Below are 21303 nucleotides of genomic sequence, written 5' to 3' on the forward strand. Positions count from 1 at the left end.
TTCTCAACCTTTTCAGCAGACAGTCCGGACCGTGTCCTTTAGAGGCTGACTAGTGCTGCACAAGGGAGAGGTTGTTTGACAGAGTATCACCACACAGGTGGAGTAGGCAAAGCAGAGTCTTAATCCGACGCGCGTTTCGGGGGCGTGCACCGGCCCCCTTCCTCAAGGATGACTGGGCTATTGCCTAGGGCGCTATTTATGCGCATATTAAATTACTTAAAAAAAAAAAAATTATTTTAAGAGAACATCATAAATGGTATAAATTTGCTATAATAAGTTTCTTATATTCAAAGACACTCTTGGACCAGTGATACACTAATTTTAAGGTGTGTTACATATATACATATTTATCCATATCCATTTTTTTTTTTTTTCTTCTTTTTTTTTTTTTTTTTTCTTTCTTCTCTTCTCTTTTCTTTTCTCTTTCCTTTGTATCAATACCAGTATCTTTAATTCTTCTGCCTATTTTTATATATAAAACTATAAATTAATTAAAAGCAAACAGTTCAATGTCATTATTGAGTCCATATGGTTTTAAAGTATTCAATTCAAAAATCCATTGGCTCTCTGCTCGTGACATTTTTTTAATAAAATCGCCACCCCTCCAGTCCTTTGTTATTTTTTGCACACCCCATACTTCGGATCCCTTAAAAGACCCTCCATGTTTTAACGCATAATGTCTGGATAGGGGGTGTTTAGTACATTTATTTTTAACATTCACATTGGAAGTGGACTGGATTGGAATCTTGCACTGTCTGCTTTACCTGTGTAGTGACAGCTTGCCAAGTAAACTCCCTCGGTGTGTGGACACATTCAGCTCACACTGGACACAGATCGGACTGCCCGCTGGAGAGGTTGAGTAAAACTGCTGATCACACATTATATTTGCAGCAAATAATCGGTGCTTCCAGCGACTGTACCTAGCTGCTGGGGAACTGGGACAATACGGGACCGCTTAGTTGTGGCACCGTAAAGTGGTCTAGAGACTCTAACTAAGGGGTTTGTGGTAACCTGACATCTCCTCCACAACCTGTATTGTTCACGACCACATGCTTCCAAGTAGGTGCTTGGAAAATTTAACAAGTTAATCCTGCATTGACAACAACTTCAGTTTATCTAACGGAGGAATCAGGTTTATATTACTACAGATCAAAATCTGCTGGCAAATCCCACTGACATCACATTGGGGATTGAGGGTTTCTGATTTCTACAACATTTTGTGCAAAGCTTGATGTGTGCAAAATAGGCTTGCAAATTAGTCAGAGGTGGTGTGGTACACCTATATGCTATCAGTCACAATATTTTACTAAATCAAGTATATGCCACCGGCCGGGGCATTACGATAGCTGAGTTAGAAATTAATTATTGTGAATATCGGATCACCTCTGAGGAAACGGGTTTATACCAAAACCCTTTGTGTGGTTTTTTATTTATCTTTCATATTTTTATTATTATTAATATTTTTATTTCTATCTTTATTTTTATTTGTATTTTCAATTCTGACTTATTTATATTGTGTTTTTTCTGGTATATGTGGTTCTAAGAAAATTTTTTAGTGTATTGTGTATTATTAAATACCCTGCCTTGGAACAAGGATAGCAATATTTTCTTTAATAAAATTATATATAAAAAAACCCATCTAGCGCTGGTTCTTTGTGGATTTTTTGTATAAAATCCCTTATATAATTTATTAAAACCTGGCTAAGTAAAGGGGTGTCTTTGCCAATAGAACCAAGCTGCAAGAATATAGCAGGTTTTTTTCAGGGTTAAGCGCTGCCATTTGCCTGCAGGCACTTTAGAATATATTTCATTAACCCCTTGTGGCTATCTGCTAACCCACAACACGTGCTATCCTTGTCCAGGCTTTGTTGTATATACTCCCGCGTAGGTCAAAATGGGGGATTTGTGGGAAAACCGCAAAGACAGGATTTTTAAAGTGCAAAGGTTTTTTGGTTATGCGGAAAAGCCACAATTAAACACTGTTAATGGTCCGGATATTTCTATAATTAAAAAGAAACTTAGGGAATTAGAACAATTACTTTTAAAAGAGATGAGAGATTTATGGGAAGTAGCTACTCTTGAAAGGTATCTGGAAGCCGATATTATACCTAAAGGATTACTGGTTAGTAAAGCCCTATCAGGAGATATAGGAGATCGCCAAACCCTTTTAGAATGGGATGAACTTTTTAAAGATTTCTCTAGACAGGCAGTCCAATTCATTATTGATAAAAGAAAAAAACAACTTATACTAAATAAAAGTCGAATTCTTCAACTATTTGATGAAATAAAACCCCATAAAAATAATTACGAAATATCTAATCTGTCTAAAAATATATTAAAACGGATACAAAACAAAGAAAAAGAAATTATTGAGAAAAAAGAAAGAAAATATGGGAGAGACTTGGGCTTATCCGCTCTGTCGGGTAGGAGAAGTTCCACCATGCCCCAGACTCATTTGGATAAATCAAGTAGATATGATGGAAGGGATCCATTAGAACTTAACCAATTTGAAGTCATAGATCAAATTGAATGCACCCCTGATGCAGGATCCATGGAAGAGGAAGAAGTTTTTTCCGTATATGAAACTTCCATGGAACAACTAACCCAAAATTTGTTACTAGATTCTGCTAGTACACCGAATTTGGCAAACACCCCCCAAACAAACACGGGTTTGCATGAACAAGCAATAGGTGGTAGAAGTTCAAACGACACTCCCATTTTGGAAGTACCTATAGACCCTGGGAGTAGTATGAATGAACCCTCCACGTCTTTAAGAGGTAGGTCTATTTTGCCAGAAACTAACAATAATAATACGCCTGTCAACTCAAGAATTAAACCTACACAATCTCGACCCCAGAGATTTAATAGGAGATATGTTAGTATTAATCCTGGACGCCCCAAATCAACACGGAACACTACCACCCTGGATTTTTTCAGGGTAGGAAAAAGGAATACAAAAGAGGGTGTAGGGGAGGGAAACGCACCAAAAAGAAAATAAATAGTCAACTAGAAGAGAATCAACAATCACAAAAAATCTTTAATCTCAGTCATCATCAATTAACCATTAATGAAACCTCTTTATTACGAAAAGGGCTAAAATTTGCACCCTCTGTGGGCCTCAACAGGTTCCAAGCTTTCATTGGGGTGAAACAATTCATGAGAAAACTGGCCCTAAAAAAACATTTTTTGAAAAACCCTGTGGTCAAAAATATGACGAACCCGATAGATTCGACTAATGTAACTAATCAAACTACTGACCTTAAATGTCAGTCTAACTTTCACCCAATAAATGAATATTCGGACTCTTTTTTCACTTTTCAAAAATGTGTAGTGAACGACATTAGACGGTTGAAAAACCCGACGCAATGTGGAAATCGGAAGAACAACTTAACAATGGGGGAAATAACAGCAATAAAAAACTTGCAAAAAAATGGGAATATAATAATACGCCCGGCAGACAAGGGAGGGGGCATAGTCGTGATGGACATGGGTGACTATGAGAAAGAATCAGCTCGCCTATTAGGGGATAGGTCAACGTATGCTATGTTGACCTCTGACCCTACAAATACCTATATAGAGGAACTTAATTCCCTAGTCAAGAGAGGTCTTGACAGGGGAATTTTAAACAAAAATGAAGCATCTTACATTAGGAACCAGACCCCCAGACTAGCTGTCTTCTACCATGTACCTAAAATTCACAAGACAATGCAAAACCCCCCAGGACGCCCTATTATATCGGGTATTGGCTGTCTGACAGCCAACCTATCAAGGTATATAGATATTCATCTTCAAAAGTGCGTTCCACTATTACCTGCCTTTTTGAAAGATAGCACCCAAGTGTTGCAGCTCTTACAAGAAGTAAAATGGGAGCAAAATTATATTTTGGGGTCCATTGACGTCACCTCACTGTATACCTCTATTGAGCATCTAAAGGGCTGCGAAGCCTCAAAACATTTTCTAACCAAGTCCGGATTATTTCCCCAAATGCAGATTGACTACTTGGAGGAATGTATTTTGTTTATATTAAATCATAATTATTTTCGATATGGGGTCCAATACTTTTTGCAAAAGTGGGGGACAGCCATGGGGACCAGGTTCGCCCCAAGCTACGCCAACCTCTATATGGGGAGGTGGGAGGAAGACACCATATACCCTGGGGGCGTGCTTCGGGAGAACCTGGTCCTCTGGCGTCGCTTCATTGATGATGTCCTTTTCATTTGGTCAGGTGACAGTCAGTCACTTCATGAGTTCTTGGCAGGTCTAAACGTAAATGAGTATCACCTTAAGTTCACCCATACAGTGAGTGCCACAATGATTAATTTTCTTGATCTAAATATTTTTCTACCATAAACCTACTGATACAAATAGTTATATATCATTGAGGAGTTGCCATCTTCCAAGTTGGCTCTTAAATGTTCAAAAAGCCAATATATCAGAGCATACAGAAACTGCAGTAAACAAGAAGATTTTGAGATGGAAGCGGGTGCACTAACAAAGAAATTTGTCCAGAAAGGATATAGGGGGGAGTTTCTGAAGGATGCGTATGCACAGACGAAATGATAGAAAGAAAAAATTTACTTCAAAGTAAACAAGTCGCACCCATCTCCCCTAAATCCAATGATTTTAATATCCCCATAATTCTCCAATACACTGCACAAGTAAGAATCTTTAAAAACATTGTTAAAAAGTATTGGAACCTCTTGAAAGAGGACAAAATAATAGGGGAATTTCTGCCCACTAATCCAAAATTTATATATAGAAAGGCCAACAACATTGGCAATTTAGTGGCACCCACTATACGTAATTTTACAGTACCCAAAAAAATAGGAATGTTAGACTTGAAAGGCTATTTTCCATGCAAAAGGTGTATAGTGTGTAAAAACACAAAGAATATCACACGAAAATCCTTTGTACAGGGACAGTCAGAAATTATGATTAAAGAATTCATCACATGTCAATCAAAGGGAGTTGTATATTGCATTCAATGTCCTTGTCAGAAAAATACATTGGGAGAACTATTAGACCCCTATGGAAAAGGGTGGGTGAACACATTCGAAATGTTAAAAATAAATGTACTAAACACCCCCTATCCAGACATTATGCGTTAAAACATGGAGGTCTTTTAAGGGATCCGAAGTATGGGGTGTGCAAAAAATAACAAAGGACTGGAGGGGTGGCGATTTTATTAAAAAAATGTCACGAGCAGAGAGCCAATGGATTTTTGAATTGAAATACTTTAAAACCATATGGACTCAATAATGACATTGAACTGTTTGCTTTTAATTAATTATAGTTTTATATATAAAAATAGGCAGAAGAATTAAAGATACTGGTATTGATACAAAGGAAAGAGAAAAGAAAAGAGAAGAGAAGAAAGAAAAAAAAAAAAAAAAAAAATGGATATGGATAAATATGTATATATGTAACACACCTTAAAATTAGTGTATCACTGGTCCAAGAGTGTCTTTGAATATAAGAAACTTATTATAGCAAATTTATACCATTTATGATGTTCTCTTAACCCCTTCACCCCCGGCCACTAAAACACCCTAATGACCGGGCCATTTTTTGCAATTCTGACCAGTGTCACTTTGACAGGTTATAACTCTGGAACGCTTCAACGGATCCTGGCGATTCTGAGATTGTTTTTTCGTGACATATTGTGCTTCATGTCAGTGGTAAATTTAGGCCGATATTTTTTGCGTTTATTTGTGAAAATTTAGGAAATTTGGCGAAAATTTTGAAAATTTCGCAATTTTCAAACTTTGAAAATTTATGCCCATAAATCTGTGAGATATGTCACACAAAATAGTTACTAAATAACATTTCCCCACTTGTGTACTTTACATCAGCGCAATTTTCGAAACAAATTTTTTTCCGTTAGGAAGTTAGAAGGGGTCAAAGGTCATCAGCAAATTCTCATTTTTCCAACAAAATTTACAAAATAATTTTTTTAGGGACCACATTACATTTGAGGTGACTTTGAGAGGCCTAGGTGACAGAAAATACCCAAAAGTGACCCCATTCTAAAAACTACACCCCCTCACACTGCTCAAAACCACATCCAATAAGTTTATTAACCCTTTAGGTGCTTCACAGGAACCAAAGCAATGTGGAAGGAAAAAATGAAAATTTTACTTTTTAACACAAAAATGTTACTTTAGCCATAAAATTTTCATTTTTACAAGGGAGAAAAGAGAAAGTACACAATACAATTTATTGTGCATGTTCTCCTGAGTACGCTGATACCCCATATGTGGTAAAAATCAATTGTTTGGGCGCACGGCAGAGCTCGGAAGGGAAGGAGCGCCATTTGAATTTTTGAACGCAAAAATTAGCTGCACTCATTAGCAGACGCCATGTCGGGTTTGAAGACCCCCTGAGGTGCCTAACCCCCCCCCCCCCCCTGGCGCCCTCCCCCCCCACCCCCCCCGTGCCCCCCCCCCCCATTTTGGAAACTAGAGCCCTCAAATAATTTTTCTAGATGTTTGGTGAGCACTTTGAACCCCTGGGGGCTTCACATAAGTTTATAGCGTTGAGCCGTGAAAAGAAAAAAATTTTTTTTTACCACAAAACGGTTGCTTCAACTAGGTAGCTTTTTTTTTCACAAGGGTAACAGGAAAAAATGCACCATAAAATGTATTGTGCATTTTCTCCTGAGTACGCAGATACCTCATATGTGGTGGAAATCAAATGTTTGGACACACAGCAGTGCTCGGAAGGCAAGGAGCGCCATTTGAATTTTTGAGTGGCAAAATTAGCTGCACCTGTTAGCGGACGCCATGTCGGGTTTGAAGACCCCCCTGAGGTGCCTAAACAATGGAGCTCCCCCACAAGTGACCCCATTTTGGAAACTAGAGCCCTCAAATAATTGTTCTAGATGTTTGGTGAGCACTTTGAACCCCTGGGGGCTTCACAGAAGTTTATAGCGTTGAGCCGTGAAAAGAAAAAAAAATTTTTTTTACAACAAAACGGTTGCTTCAACTAGGTAGCTTTTTTTTTCACAAGGGTAACAGGAAAAAATGCACCATAAAATGTATTGTGCATTTTCCTCCTGAATACGCAGATACCTCATATGTGGTGGAAATCAATCTTTGGACACACGGCAGTGCTCGGAAGGCAAGGAGCGCCATTTGAATTTTTGAATGCAAAATTAGCTGCACTCATTAGCGGACGCCATGTCGGGTTTGAAGACCCCCTGAGGTGCCTAAACAATGGAGCTCCCCCACAAGTCACCCCATTTTGGAACTAGAGCCCTCAAATAATTTTTCTAGATGTTTGGTGAGCACTTTGAACACTTGGGGGCTTCACAGAAGTTTATAGCGTTGAGCCGTGAAAAGAAAAAAAATTTTTTTTACCACAAAACGGTTGCTTCAACTAGGTAGCTTTTTTTTTCACAAGGCTATCAGGAAAAAATGCACCATAAAATGTATTGTGCATTTTCTCCTGAGTACGCAGATACCTCATATGTGGTGGAAAGTAATTGTTTGGGCGCATGGCGGGGCTCAGAAGAGAAGGAGCGCCATTTGACAGCAAAATTGGTTGGAATCATTAGCGGACGCCATGTCACGTTTGGAGACCCCCTATGGTGCCTAAACAGTGGAGCTCCCCCACAAGTCACCCCATTTTGGAAACTAGAGCCCTCAAATAATTTTTCTAGATGTTTGATGTGCACTTTGAACACCTGGGGGCTTCACAGAAGTTTATAGCGTTGAGCCGTGAAAAGAAAAATTTTTTTTTTTACCACAAAACAGTTGCTTCAACTAGGTAGCTTTTTTTTTCACAAGGGTAACAGGAAAAAATGCACCATAAAATGTATTGTGCAATTTCTCCTGAGTACGCAGATACCTCATATGTGGTGGAAAGTAATTGTTTGGGCGCATGGCGGGGCTCAGAAGAGAAGGAGCGCCATTTGACAGCAAAATTGGTTTGAATCATTAGCGGACGCCATGTCACGTTTGGAGACCCCCTATGGTGCCTAAACAGTGGAGCTCCCCCACAAGTGACACCATTTTGGAAACTAGAGCCCTCAAATAATTTTTCTAGATGTTTGATGTGCACTTTGAACACCTGGGGGCTTCACAGAAGTTTATAGCGTTGAGCCGTGAAAAGAAAAATTTTTTTTTTTACCACAAAACGGTTGCTTCAACTAGGTAGCTTTTTTTTTCACAAGGGTAACAGGAAAAAATGCACCATAAAATGTATTGTGCATTTTCTCCTGAGTACGCAGATACCTCATATGTGGTGGAAATAAATTGTTTGAGCGCATGGCGGGGCTCAGAAGAGAAGGAGCGCCATTTGACTTTTCAAACGCACAGACGCAGTGCACTGATCGGCCGCTGCAGGACGCACGGTCGGATGCGATAAAAAAAAGCGTCGGGGATACGTAAAAAAAAAAAAAAGTCACGCCAAAAATTGACCATGGATGCAGATCCGTTATGTGCATCCCTGATCAGTGCTTGGTGGGACGCACGGACGGATGCGATACAAAAAGCGTCGCAAATACGGAAAAAAGTCACGCCAAAAATTGACCATGGATGCCGATCCGTTATGTGCATCCCTGATCAGCGCTTGGCGGGACGCACGGATGGATGTGATACAAAAAGCGTCGGGGATACGGAAAAAAAAAAGTCACGCCAAAAATTGAGCAGGGATGCCGATCCGTTATCTGCATCCCTGATCAGCGCTTGGCGGGACGCACAGACGGATGCGATACAAAAAGCGTCGGGGATACGGAAAAAAAAGTCACGCCAAAAATTGAGCAGGGATGCCGATCCGTTATCTGCATCCCTGTTCAGCGCTTGGCGGGACGCACGGACGGATGCGATACAAAAAGCGTCGGGGATACGGAAAAAAAAAAAAAAAGTCACGCCAAAAATTGAGCAGGGATGCCGATCCGTTATCTGCATCCCTGATCAGCGCTTGGCGGGACGCACGGACGGATGAGGTGTAAAAATGGACAGGGGATACGGAAAAAAAAAAAAAAAAGTTATACTCACAGTACCCAGAGGACTAGCAGGAGGAACACTGACCAGAAGAGCTGCAGAGGAATAGATGGCAGAGAGATGGACAGCTTTACAGGAGCAGCAGGCAGATCAGCAGAATGCCCAGGAAGGACCCAGCGATGGACGCAGATGTGATCAGGCCGGTGAAGACAGGTAAGAGGACGTCGGGGGAGAGCAGAGGGGGAGAGGGGGGGGGAGTGAGAGCAGAGAGGGGGGGGGGAAGCAGAGGGGGAGGGGGGTAGAGCAGAGGGGGAGACCGGAGAGGGAGCTGCAGAACAGAGATAATGGGGGAGGCAGTCAGATCGTGGGGGGAGCAGATCGGGATGTCGGGGGGGGGGGGGGGGGGGTTGGGGGGGAGCAGATCGCGGGGGGGGCACGGCAGGGGCTACCATGGCAGCGCGCAGGGGCACCACGGGAGCGCGCAGGGGCACCACGGGAGCGCGCACGGGCTGGCTGCAAAGTGAGCACAGTACTCACGTGCAGCAGCGGTGACAGCTAGGGCGGCGGCGGCGGCAGCAGCGGCGGTGGCGTGGTACCACAAGTACCAGCCACTGCACGCTGCAGACATGTTGGGGGAGGGCTCGCAGGCCAGCACAGGCCTGGGGAGGGCGGCCACCGGCAAATCACACCGCCCCACTGCACACTGATTGGAGCGATTGCGCGTCATAGCACGATCGCTCCAATCAGTGCTGCAGGGGCTGGGGGAGACATGTTTGAGGTCCACCTATGATATGCTGCAGCAGCTGCGGCATCTCATAGCTGGATCTCACAGGATCGCACTAATTCGGGCATTATTTTTGCCGAAATTAGTGCGATCGATGTGGTTGGCGGTTCAGATTTGAACAGCCAATCACATCGATCGTCGATAGGGGGTGGCGATGCCGCCCCCCCTAGGGTCAAGCAAAGGTCCCCTGCTGTAAGAAACAGCAGGGGACATCATTTGAAAGCCGTTGCTATGGCCACGGCAATCAAATGAAGTTTAGGCAGTAAAATTACGTCCCTGGTCGTTAAGTCACGTTAAAATAGGACGTAATTTTACTGCCCGCGGTCGTGAAGGGGTTAAAATAATTTTTTTTTTTTTTTTTAAGTAATTTAATATGCGCATAAATAGCGCCCTAGGCAATAGCCCAGTCATCCTTGAGGAAGGGGGCCGGTGCACGCCCCCGAAACGCGCGTCGGATTAAGACTCTGCTTTGCCTACTCCACCTGTGTGGTGATACTCTGTCAAACAACCTCTCCCTTGTGCAGCACTAGTCAGCCTCTAAAGGACACGGTCCGGACTGTCTGCTGAAAAGGTTGAGAAGTTACCGCTGTTATTCTTGCTTGCAACCATCCTCCAGTGGTGCCCTCTACGGCTACTCATTGTTCACATTGGAAGTGGACTGGATTGGAATCTTGCACTGTCTGCTTTACCTGTGTAGTGACAGCTTGCCAAGTAAACTCCCTCGGTGTGTGGACACATTCAGCTCACACTGGACACAGATCGGACTGCCCGCTGGAGAGGTTGAGTAAAACTGCTGATCACACATTATATTTGCAGCAAATAATCGGTGCTTCCAGCGACTGTACCTAGCTGCTGGGGAACTGGGACAATACGGGACCGCTTAGTTGTGGCACCGTAAAGTGGTCTAGAGACTCTAACTAAGGGGTTTGTGGTAACCTGACATCTCCTCCACAACCTGTATTGTTCACGACCACATGCTTCCAAGTAGGTGCTTGGAAAATTTAACAAGTTAATCCTGCATTGACAACAACTTCAGTTTATCTAACGGAGGAATCAGGTTTATATTACTACAGATCAAAATCTGCTGGCAAATCCCACTGACATCACATTGGGGATTGAGGGTTTCTGATTTCTACAACATTTTGTGCAAAGCTTGATGTGTGCAAAATAGGCTTGCAAATTAGTCAGAGGTGGTGTGGTACACCTATATGCTATCAGTCACAATATTTTACTAAATCAAGTATATGCCACCGGCCGGGGCATTACGATAGCTGAGTTAGAAATTAATTATTGTGAATATCGGATCACCTCTGAGGAAACGGGTTTATACCAAAACCCTTTGTGTGGTTTTTGATTTATCTTTCATATTTTTATTATTATTAATATTTTTATTTCTATCTTTATTTTTATTTGTATTTTCAATTCTGACTTATTTATATTGTGTTTTTTCTGGTATATGTGGTTCTAAGAAAATTTTTTAGTGTATTGTGTATTATTAAATACCCTGCCTTGGAACAAGGATAGCAATATTTTCTTTAATAAAATTATATATAAAAAAACCCATCTAGCGCTGGTTCTTTGTGGATTTTTTGTATAAAATCCCTTATATAATTTATTAAAACCTGGCTAAGTAAAGGGGTGTCTTTGCCAATAGAACCAAGCTGCAAGAATATAGCAGGTTTTTTTCAGGGTTAAGCGCTGCCATTTGCCTGCAGGCACTTTAGAATAACTGGTTAAAAAATGTTATATTTTGGTAGACCACACTTCCATGGACGCACCAATAGCAAATATGTAGTCCTTCATATTCATGAGCCTCCCTCACTGGTTGGCAGCATTCTGTTTAAACTTTGCATAGGCAGAAAGCTGCCAATCAGCGGTGAGGATGAACTACATATTTATTATTGGTGCGATCATGGAATATAAAATTACTGAACGGGTACTTTAAACGTCGTAAAGCAAAAGGGAATCAAAATGTCAGACTTGTGGGTTTTTAGTAATCACACCTCCCTAAAAAATGCAATAAAAAAGTTTTCAAAATATCATATGTATTTCAATATTTCAGTTTACAAAGTTATGATTTTTTTTACCATATAAATAATGATGCAGGTTTGGTATGGACATAATTGTATTAACCTGGAGAATTCATTGTCATGATCCAGGACGGGTATTTCCTGCTCCAGAGTTTCCTGACCCGGCCTGGTCATGTCAGCGGTTAACTCCCATCAGTCTCAATTTTGGTTTAAGGAGACACTATATCTGGTCGCTGTACATGTATTCCTGTGCTGGTTATAGTTCTGCTCTGCAGCCTGTGACTGGCTCTGGTGAGATTTCCTGTTTGATCTGACTCCTGGTTACCGTGCCCTGACCTGTAACCTCCCCCGTTTGTCCATCTGTCCCAGTCCCTGACTTCCCGCTCCTGTCAGTTGTTTACCCATCCTGGTTCATCCTCCTTCCCGTGTTTGTGTCTCCTCACCCTCCGGTCCTGTCTTCCATTCCCTGTGCCCTTTGTGTTTCCCTTTGCATATCTGATCTCCCGGCATCCGACTTCAGTTATGTTTTCTGACCTGATCTTGAGCCTCCCTCTGCAGTGACTTGATTTCCCAGCTAGACCCTGACTGCTGGACTACTCTATTGCCTCCTGGTGGTTCGCCTGTAAACTGCCTGCTGAAGTTACTCTGCTGTACATCAGCCTCCTTTCTGTTACATTGTTACTTTGACTCTCCTTCACGACTTTGCTGCCACCTAGTGGGGAATATGCTGTACTATGTCTTACCAGCCCTTTGTACACCGTGAGATTCATGATGTCAGGTCATTTTTGGCATCAAACAAACACCATGAAAACAAAACCCAAAAAACAATGGCAGAATTGCATTTTTTCCCACTATTTCATCTCACTTGGAATTTTGCCATTTTCCACTACAATGAATGATAAAGTCACTGAAAACTCTTCCATACTCTGGGAGATCACCCCTTGGCGCAATTCTGGGCCACTCACAGCATCAGTGCATTAGGTGATCTTTTTGTTCCGGGAACCACAACCTTCAAGTCCTTTGAACAAGTCCAGATTGAATATAATGTTCCAAGATCACAGTTTTTTAGATACCTGCAGATTCGCACAGCGATTCAATCCCACATACAGAAAATTGGAGTGAGGAAATTGATATCATCACTTCCTATGATAGGTATTCTAAAATCACAAGGACCTCGAGGCCTCATCTCAGCTATATATACTTACCTGTTGTCGGTGGGGGTGGAGTCGGACCCCTTGCCAGCCCAGGATAGATGGAAATCTCTAATTCCCTCTCTACAGGGAGAGGAATGGGAAGAGATATTGGAATCTCCGACTGCGGTATCCCCGTCGGTTAATAACAAGTTGATTCAATGCTACATTGTCCACCAGGCATTCCTTACTCCAACTCGATTATTTAGTATGGGCCGTTCTCGTACATCGGAGTGCCCGAGGTGTCATCTCTCAGGGGCAAATTTCATACATATGATCTGGAGCTGTCCTAATATATCTTCGTACTGGCGGGGAGTGACATCTCTGCTGACATCGATTGTGTCGATTCCTGTTTTGTGTGACCCTTTGATATGCCTGTTTGGGGTGGTGGAGGAAGAGTCCTGGGATCATTACATGACAATATTCCTCAGAGAGGCATTGTTTCTGGCTAGGAAATTAATAGCTCTGAGGTGGATGGGAGATTTGAATCCAACTGTGCGGTCCTGGGTTAAACTAGTCAATGCAACCAAAGTCTATGAGTGGGTGGTATATTATAATAGGGGGTGCCCGGGAATATTTAACAAAATCTGGGGTTTGTGGAATTCTTCTCCAGACACACTTGCGGAGGTTTGAGGGAGATTATGCGGATAATGGTGGTTCCCGCTAGATGTTGGGATATGAAACACTGTCCAATGTAATATTGAGATATAATAATGCAATGTGGCTGTTGTTGTTGTTCTTTCTTTTCTCTTTTTTCTCTTCCTTTTTCTATCTTGTTTTCAAAATATGGTCATGCTGATAGTTAGAGCTGTTCTTATGCTCAATATAAATTTAGATATATATGCAAATGATAAGAAGTTTGGATAATAACATTGTTCTATGTTAAGTGCTAAAGATATTATGGACTTTATATGACTGTTCATTGTTATATTTAAATATTACTATCTATATACTGAGCTATCTTTATATGGCAAATGTCAGTTGTACCATGTTTGAAATTGTTAATAAAACGAAGTTAAAAAAAAAAAAAGTCACTGAAAACTACGACGTGTTCTGCAAATACAGGCAGTCATACAGCTATGTGGACGGAGGGGAAAAAAAATACAAAAAAGAAAATTATCTGCAATGTGTGAAAGGTGATTTTCCCCACATGATATTTATGGAATAATTAATGACTTAAATGAATTAATTATGGAATAATTAATGCTAATAATAATTAATGATAATGATAATAATTAATGACTAGAGAGTTTTAATGATAAGACCTACCAGCTTACCTTTCGTAAAGTATTTTGAGACTCCTTTGAAAGCTCTGGAGATGTTATAAGAAATACGCCAATAACCATAAGGCCTCCAGGAAGCATCCGATTTACCTAAAAAGGCAGAATATTAACAGTATCCAGTCAGATAAGTTGTAATCTTTTTATCAGTCTTTCTCGGTTTATTTTCTTGTCTACGATATTCTCAAAGTGTTGTTCTGTGTGGATTATGGACGTTCAGCTGATATTTTCTAGACTTTTTTTTAGTCTTTCAAAATGTGTTTAGCAATAGATCCATCACATGGAATTCCAACATGCGGGGTCTTTCTATACTTTTGACATTGGGGATACTTGGGCGGCTTCCATACGTATTATATTGACTCCTGACTTTGATCTAATATGTATGTTCATCTGAAGACGGACTTCAAATTAGGGTAATTTTTTTTTTTCTAGCTGATCCAGATATGTTAAAACGGATCACAAATACAACCCTAAATCCAAAAACAAAACAAGATTGCAATGATATGGAAATATAGCAATATTTTATTCACAACAGAACATCGAACACAGATAAAAGATTGGACAGTTTTAATTTTTAAAAAATTACCTAAAAATTTATGGCAGCAACACATCTCGAAAAAGTTGGGACATGGTTAACAAAAAAACAAGAAAATGAAGTGTCACTAATAAAAAAATACCTGGAGGGTGAATTTTTAACTAAAGTCCCCGTTACACACAACGACTAAATAACGATAAATCACAAGGGTCATGGATTCCGTGATGCACATCCGGCATTGTTAGCGACGTCGTTGTGTGTGACACCAACGAACGGCCGTTAACGATGGAAAATACTCACCAAATCGTCCATTGCTGACACGTCATTCGTTTTCAAAAAATCGTTGATTGTTGATCTCACAGGTTGTTCGTCGTTCCCAAGGCAGCACACAACGCTACGTGTGACACCTCGGAAACGACGAACTGCAGATTACCTGCGGCCGCCGGCAATGAGAAAGGAAGGAGGTGGGCGGGATGTTACGGCCGCTAATCTCCGCCCCTCCGCTTCTATTGGGTGGCCGCTTAGTGACGCCCCTGTGACGCCGCACGAACCGCCCCCTTAGAAAGGAGGCGACTCGCCGGCAACAGCGATGTCGCTAGGGAGCTAAGTATGTGTGACGGCTCCTAACGATATTGTGCGCCATGGGCAGCGATTTGCCCGTGACGCACAAACGACAGGGGCGGGTGCTTTCACCAGCGATATCGCTAGCGATATCGCTGCGTGTAAAGCCCGCTTAACTCACACGACTGTATGAAAGAAGGGAATTTTGTTTACTTACCGTAAATTCCTTTTCTTCTAGCTCTAATTGGGAGACCCAGACAATTGGGTTGTATAGGCTGTGCCTCCGGAGGCCGCACAAAGTACTACACTTAAAAGTGTTAAGCCCCTCCCCTTCTGCCTATACACCCCCCGTGCTCCCACGGGCTCCTCAGTTTTGGTGCAAAAGCAAGAAGGAGGAAAAAGAATTACAAACTGGTTTAAATTAACTTCAATCCGAAGGAATATCGGAGAACTGAAACCATTCAACATGAACAACATGTGTACACAAAAAAACAGGGGCGGGTGCTGGGTCTCCCAATTAGAGCTAGAAGAAAAGGAATTTACGGTAAGTAAACAAAATTCCCTTCTTCTTTGTCGCTCTATTGGGAGACCCAGACAATTGGGACGTCCAAAAGCAGTCCCTGGGTGGGTAAAATAATACCTCGTAAGAGAGCCGTAAAAACGGCCTCTTCCTACAGGTGGGCAACCGCCGCCTGCAGGACTCGTCTACCTAGGCTGGCATCCGCCGAAGCATAGGTATGCACTTGATAGTGCTTCGTGAAAGTGTGCAGACTCGACCAGGTAGCCGCCTGACACACCTGCTGAGCCGTAGCCTGGTGCCTCAAAGCCCAGGACGCACCCACGGCTCTGGTAGAATGGGCCTTCAGCCCTGAGGGAACCGGAAGCCCAGCCGAACGGTAAGCTTCGATAATTGGCTCCTTGATCCACCGAGCCAGGGTTGATTTGGAAGCCTGTGACCCTTTACGCTGGCCAGCGACAAGGACAAAGAGTGCATCCGAGCGGCGCAGGGGCGCCGTACGAGAAATGTAGATTCTGAGTGCTCTCACCAGATCTAACAAGTGCAAATCCTTTTCACATTGGTGAACTGGATGAGGACAAAAAGAAGGTAAGGAGATATCCTGATTGAGATGAAAGGGGGATACCACCTTAGGGAGAAAATCCGGAACCGGACGTAGAACTACCTTGTCCTGGTGAAACACCAGGAAAGGGGTTTTGCATGAAAGCGCTGCTAGCTCAGACACTCTCCGAAGTGAAGTGACTGCCACTAGAAAAACCACTTTCTGCGAAAGGCGTGAGAGAGGAATATCCCTCATAGGCTCGAATGGTGGTTTCTGAAGAACCATCAGCACCCTGTTCAGATCCCAGGGTTCTAACGGCCGCTTGTAAGGAGGGACGATGTGACAAACCCCCTGCAGGAACGTGCGTACCTGTGGAAGTCTGGCTAGGCGCTTCTGGAAAAACACAGAGAGCGCTGAGACTTGTCCCTTAAGGGAGCCGAGCGACAAACCCTTTTCCAGTCCAGATTGAAGGAAGGACAGAAAAGTGGGCAAGGCAAAAGGCCAGGGAGAAATACCCTGAGCAGAACACCACGACAGGAAAATTTTCCACGTCCTGTGGTAGATTTTAGCGGACGTTGGTTTCCTAGCTTGTCTCATAGTGGCAATGACGTCTTGAGATAACCCTGAAGACGCTAGGATCCAGGACTCAATGGCCACACAGTCAGGTTGAGGGCCGCAGAATTCAGATGGAAAAACGGCCCTTGAGATAGCAAGTCTGGTCGGTCTGGTAGTGCCCACGGTTGGCCGACCGTGAGATGCCACAGATCCGGGTACCACGACCGCCTCGGCCAGTCTGGAGCGACGAGGATGACGCGGCGGCAATCGGCCCTGATCTTGCGTAACACTCTGGGCAACAGTGCCAGCGGAGGAAACACATAAGGGAGCTGAAACTGCGACCAATCCTGAACTAAGGCGTCTGCCGCCAGAGCTCTGGGATCTTGAGACCGTGCCATGAACATTGGTACCTTGTTGTTGTGCCGGGACGCCATGAGGTCGACGTCCGGCACCCCCCAGCGGCAACAGATCTCCTGAAACACGTCCGGGTGAAGGGACCATTCCCCTGCGTCCATGCCCTGGCGACTGAGATAATCTGCTTCCCAGTTTTCCACGCCTGGGATGTGAACTGCGGATATGGTGGAGGCCGTGGCTTCCGCCCACATCAAAATCCGCCGGACTTCCTGGAAGGCTTGCCTGCTGCGTGTGCCGCCCTGGTGGTTGATGTATGCCACCGCTGTGGAGTTGTCCGACTGAATTCGGATCTGCTTGCCCTTCAACCACTGCTGGAACGCTTTCAGGGCAAGATACACTGCCCGTATTTCCAGAACATTGATCTGAAGCGAGGACTCTTGCTGGGTCCACGTACCCTGAGCCCTGTGGTGGAGAAAAACCGCTCCCCACCCTGACAGACTCGCGTCCGTCATGACTACTTCCCAGGATGGGGGTAGGAAGGATTTCCCCTTCGATAGTGAAGTGGGAAGGAGCCACCACCGAAGGGAAGCTTTGGTCGCCTGAGAGAGGGAGACGTTCCTGTCGAGGGACGTCGTCTTCCTGTCCCATTTGCGTAAGATGTCCCATTGAAGGGGACGCAGGTGAAACTGCGCGAAAGGGACTGCCTCCATTGCTGCCACCATCTTCCCCAGGAAGTGCATGAGGCGCCTCAAGGGGTGTGACTGGCCTTGAAGGAGAGATTGTACCCCTTTCTGTAGTGACTGCTGCTTGATCAGCGGAAGCTTCACTATCGCTGAGCGGGTATGAAACTCCATGCCAAGATAAGTCAGTGATTGGGCCGGTGTCAGATTTGACTTTGGAAAATTGATGATCCACCCGAAACCCTGGAGAGTCTCCAGGGTAGCGTCGAGGCTGCGTTGGCATGCCTCTTGAGAGGGTGCCTTGATCAGCAGATCGTCCAAATACGGAATCACCGAGTGACCCTGCGAGTGTAGGAGCGCTACTACAGTAGCCATCACCTTGGTAAAAACCCGTGGGGCTGTTGACAGGCCGAACGGCAGTGCCGCAAATTGCAGGTGTTCGTTTCCTATGGCGAAGCGCAAGAAGCGCTGGTGCTCTGGAGCAATCGGTACGTGGAGATAAGCATCTTTGATATCGATCGATGCAAGGAAATCTCCTTGGGACATTGAGGCGATGACGGAGCGGAGGGATTCCATCCTGAACCGTCGGGTTTTTACGTGCTTGTTGAGCAGTTTCAGGTCCAGGACCGGGCGGAAAGACCCGTCCTTCTTTGGGACCACAAACAAGTTGGAGTAAAAACCGTGGCTCTGTTGCTGAAGAGGAACAGGGACCACCACTCCTTCCGCCTTCAGAGTGCCCAGCGCCTGCAGAAGAGCCTCGGCTCGCTCGGGAGGCGGGGATGACCTGAAGAATCGAGTCGGAGGACGAGAGGTGAACTCTATCCTGTAACCGTGAGACAGAATGTCTCTCACCCAGCGGTCTTTTATTTGTGGCAGCCAGGTGTCGCAAAAGCGGGAGAGCCTGCCACCGACCGAGGATGCTACTAGAGGAGGTCGAAAGTCATGAGGAAGCCGCTTTGTTAGCGGCGCCTCCGGTTGTCTTTTTAGGACGTGACTTAGACCGCCATGCATCAGAGTTCCTTTGTTCCTTCTGAGACCCTTTGGACGAGGAGAAGTGGGACCTGCCCGCGCCCCGAAAGGACCGAAACCTCGACTGCCCTCTCCTCTGTTGGGGTACGTTCTGCTTGGGCTGGGGTAAGGATGTATCCTTTCCCTTGGATTGTTTGATGATTTCATCCAGACGCTCGCCAAACAGCCTGTCGCCAGAAATTGGCAAACTGGTTAAGCGCTTTTTGGAAGCAGAATCTGCCTTCCATTCCCGTAGCCACAAGGCCCTGCGGAGTACCACCGAATTGGCGGCCGCAACCGCCGTACGGCTCGCAGAGTCCAGGACAGCATTAATAGCGTAAGACGCAATTGCCGAGGTCTGGGTGGTAATGGATTCCACTTGTGGCGCGGCCGCTTCAATTTGCGCCTGACCTGCTGAGATAGCTTGTAGCGCCCATACGGCTGCGAATGCTGGGGCAAAAGAAGCTCCGATAGCTTCATAGATGGATTTCAACCAGAGCTCCATCTGCCTGTCAGTGGCATCTTTGAGCGAGGCCCCATCTTCCACTGCAAGTATGGATCTAGCCGCCAGTCTGGAGATTGGAGGATCCACTTTGGGACACTGAGTCCAACCTTTAACCACGTCAGGGGGAAAAGGATAACGTGTATCCTTAAGGCGCTTAGAAAAACGCTTATCTGGACAAGCATGGTGATTCTGGACTGCCTCTCTGAAATCAGAGTGGTCTAGAAACATACTCGGTGTACGCTTGGGGAACCTGAAACGGAATTTCTCCTGCTGAGACACTGACTCCTCCGCCGGAGGAGCTGAGGGAGAGATATCCAGCATATGATTGATGGACGCAATAAGATCGTTCACTATGGCGTCCCCGTCTGGAGTATTAATATTGAGAGCGCCATCAGGATCAGAATCCTGATCATCTGTCTCCGCATCATCAACCAGAGATTCCCCCCGCTGAGACCCTGAACCATATGATGTCGAGGGAAATTCTAAGCGAGCCCGCTTATGCGGTCTGGGGCTGGGGTCTAAGTCATAACCCTCAGCCTGGGATGTATGAGATACCCCGGGAGGACAATGTTCAACAGAGTCCCTTTGCTGAGATACCGGCCTGGACTGTAAGGCTTCTAGTATCTTAGCAATAGTCTCAGAGAGTTTTGCAAACTCAGTCCCCGTCACCTGGACAGTGTCAACAGGTGGCTCCCCCTGGGCCCCTCTTAGCAGAGGCTCTGGCTGAAGAAGTGTCACCGGGGCCGAACATTGCACACAATGAGGGTCAGTGGAACCTGCCGGTAGCGGGGTCGTACAAGCGGTGCAGGCAGCATAATAAGCCTGTGTTTTGGCACCCCTGCCTTTTGTGGGCGCCATGCTATTGTTTTCCCTGAGTAACACAATAGGGTATATAGCCAGAATGAACTGTGCTCATACAGTGTAGAGTATATACTATAATAAATAATGTATCAGTACACTACAGCACCATGGGGCTAGCACCAACAGGTGCTGCTTACCAGCCGCCTAAAGCGGTTGTGAGGCCACCAGAGACCGTGTCTGGGTCTCCCAGGGTTTGTCCCCCTCTGCAGCGTCGGAGGAGCTGACAGGAATGGCTGCGGCGTCCTGACGAGAGGAGGGAGCCGTGGGCGTGGCCGAGAAAGTGCGGGAACTGTCGCTCACACTGTGCACAGTGAGGGGGGTGGAGTAGCCCTCAGTGCTGCTCGTTCCATGCAGCGTCCCGCCCTTCCCCTGCCTGTCAGGGCTGAGGGCGGGAGAAAAGGAAAACTAGGCCGCAAGCCAAGCCGGGGACTCGAGTATAAGCCTGCCGCCGTAAAAGCGCGGCCGGCGCCGAGGTCCCCGGCGAACTACAAGTCCCAGCCGCGCCGCAGTTTAAGGCAGCGGCGGTTAGCGCGGTAGCCCCTACATATAAACACACTCAGCGACGCTGAGTGTGTAATGGCACTGTTTAACCCGGCAGCGCCGCGGTCCCCGGTGCACTAGCACACCCAGCAAAGCTGAGGTGTTGCCGTGCGCGGTCCCCACAGGGATACAGAGTACCTTCACGTAGCAGGGCCATGTCCCTGAATGGTACCCGGCTCCTATCCAGCAGTCTCCACAGGAGTTGTGGATGAAGCACGGTCTCAGTGCCTGAAGACCGATAGGATCCCACTTCACCCAGAGCCCAGAGGGGGATGGGGAAGGAAAGCAGCATGTGGGCTCCAGCCTCCGTACCCGCAATTGGATACCTCAACCTTAACAACACCGCCGACAAGAGTGGGGTGAGAAGGGAGCATGCTGGGGGCCCTATATGGGCCCACTTTTCTTCCATCCGACATG

The 21303-nt window shown here is 45.1% G+C and overlaps 1 protein-coding gene across 2 annotated transcripts in view; it reads right to left on the reverse strand.

The window, feature by feature from the left end:
- The window catches only part of ODR4 (odr-4 GPCR localization factor homolog), a 155949-nt gene that overhangs the window by 97824 nt on the left and 36822 nt on the right, over positions 1–21303 (reverse strand). For both annotated transcript variants that reach the window (XM_075322003.1, XM_075322002.1), the window contains exon 4: positions 14227–14322. In XM_075322003.1, the coding sequence (XP_075178118.1) occupies positions 14227–14322 (96 nt within the window). The remainder of the gene's footprint in view (positions 1–14226; positions 14323–21303) is intronic.

Source organism: Anomaloglossus baeobatrachus, chromosome 8 (genome assembly GCF_048569485.1).
Source record: "Anomaloglossus baeobatrachus isolate aAnoBae1 chromosome 8, aAnoBae1.hap1, whole genome shotgun sequence".
NCBI classification, from domain to species: Eukaryota; Metazoa; Chordata; class Amphibia; order Anura; family Aromobatidae; genus Anomaloglossus; species Anomaloglossus baeobatrachus.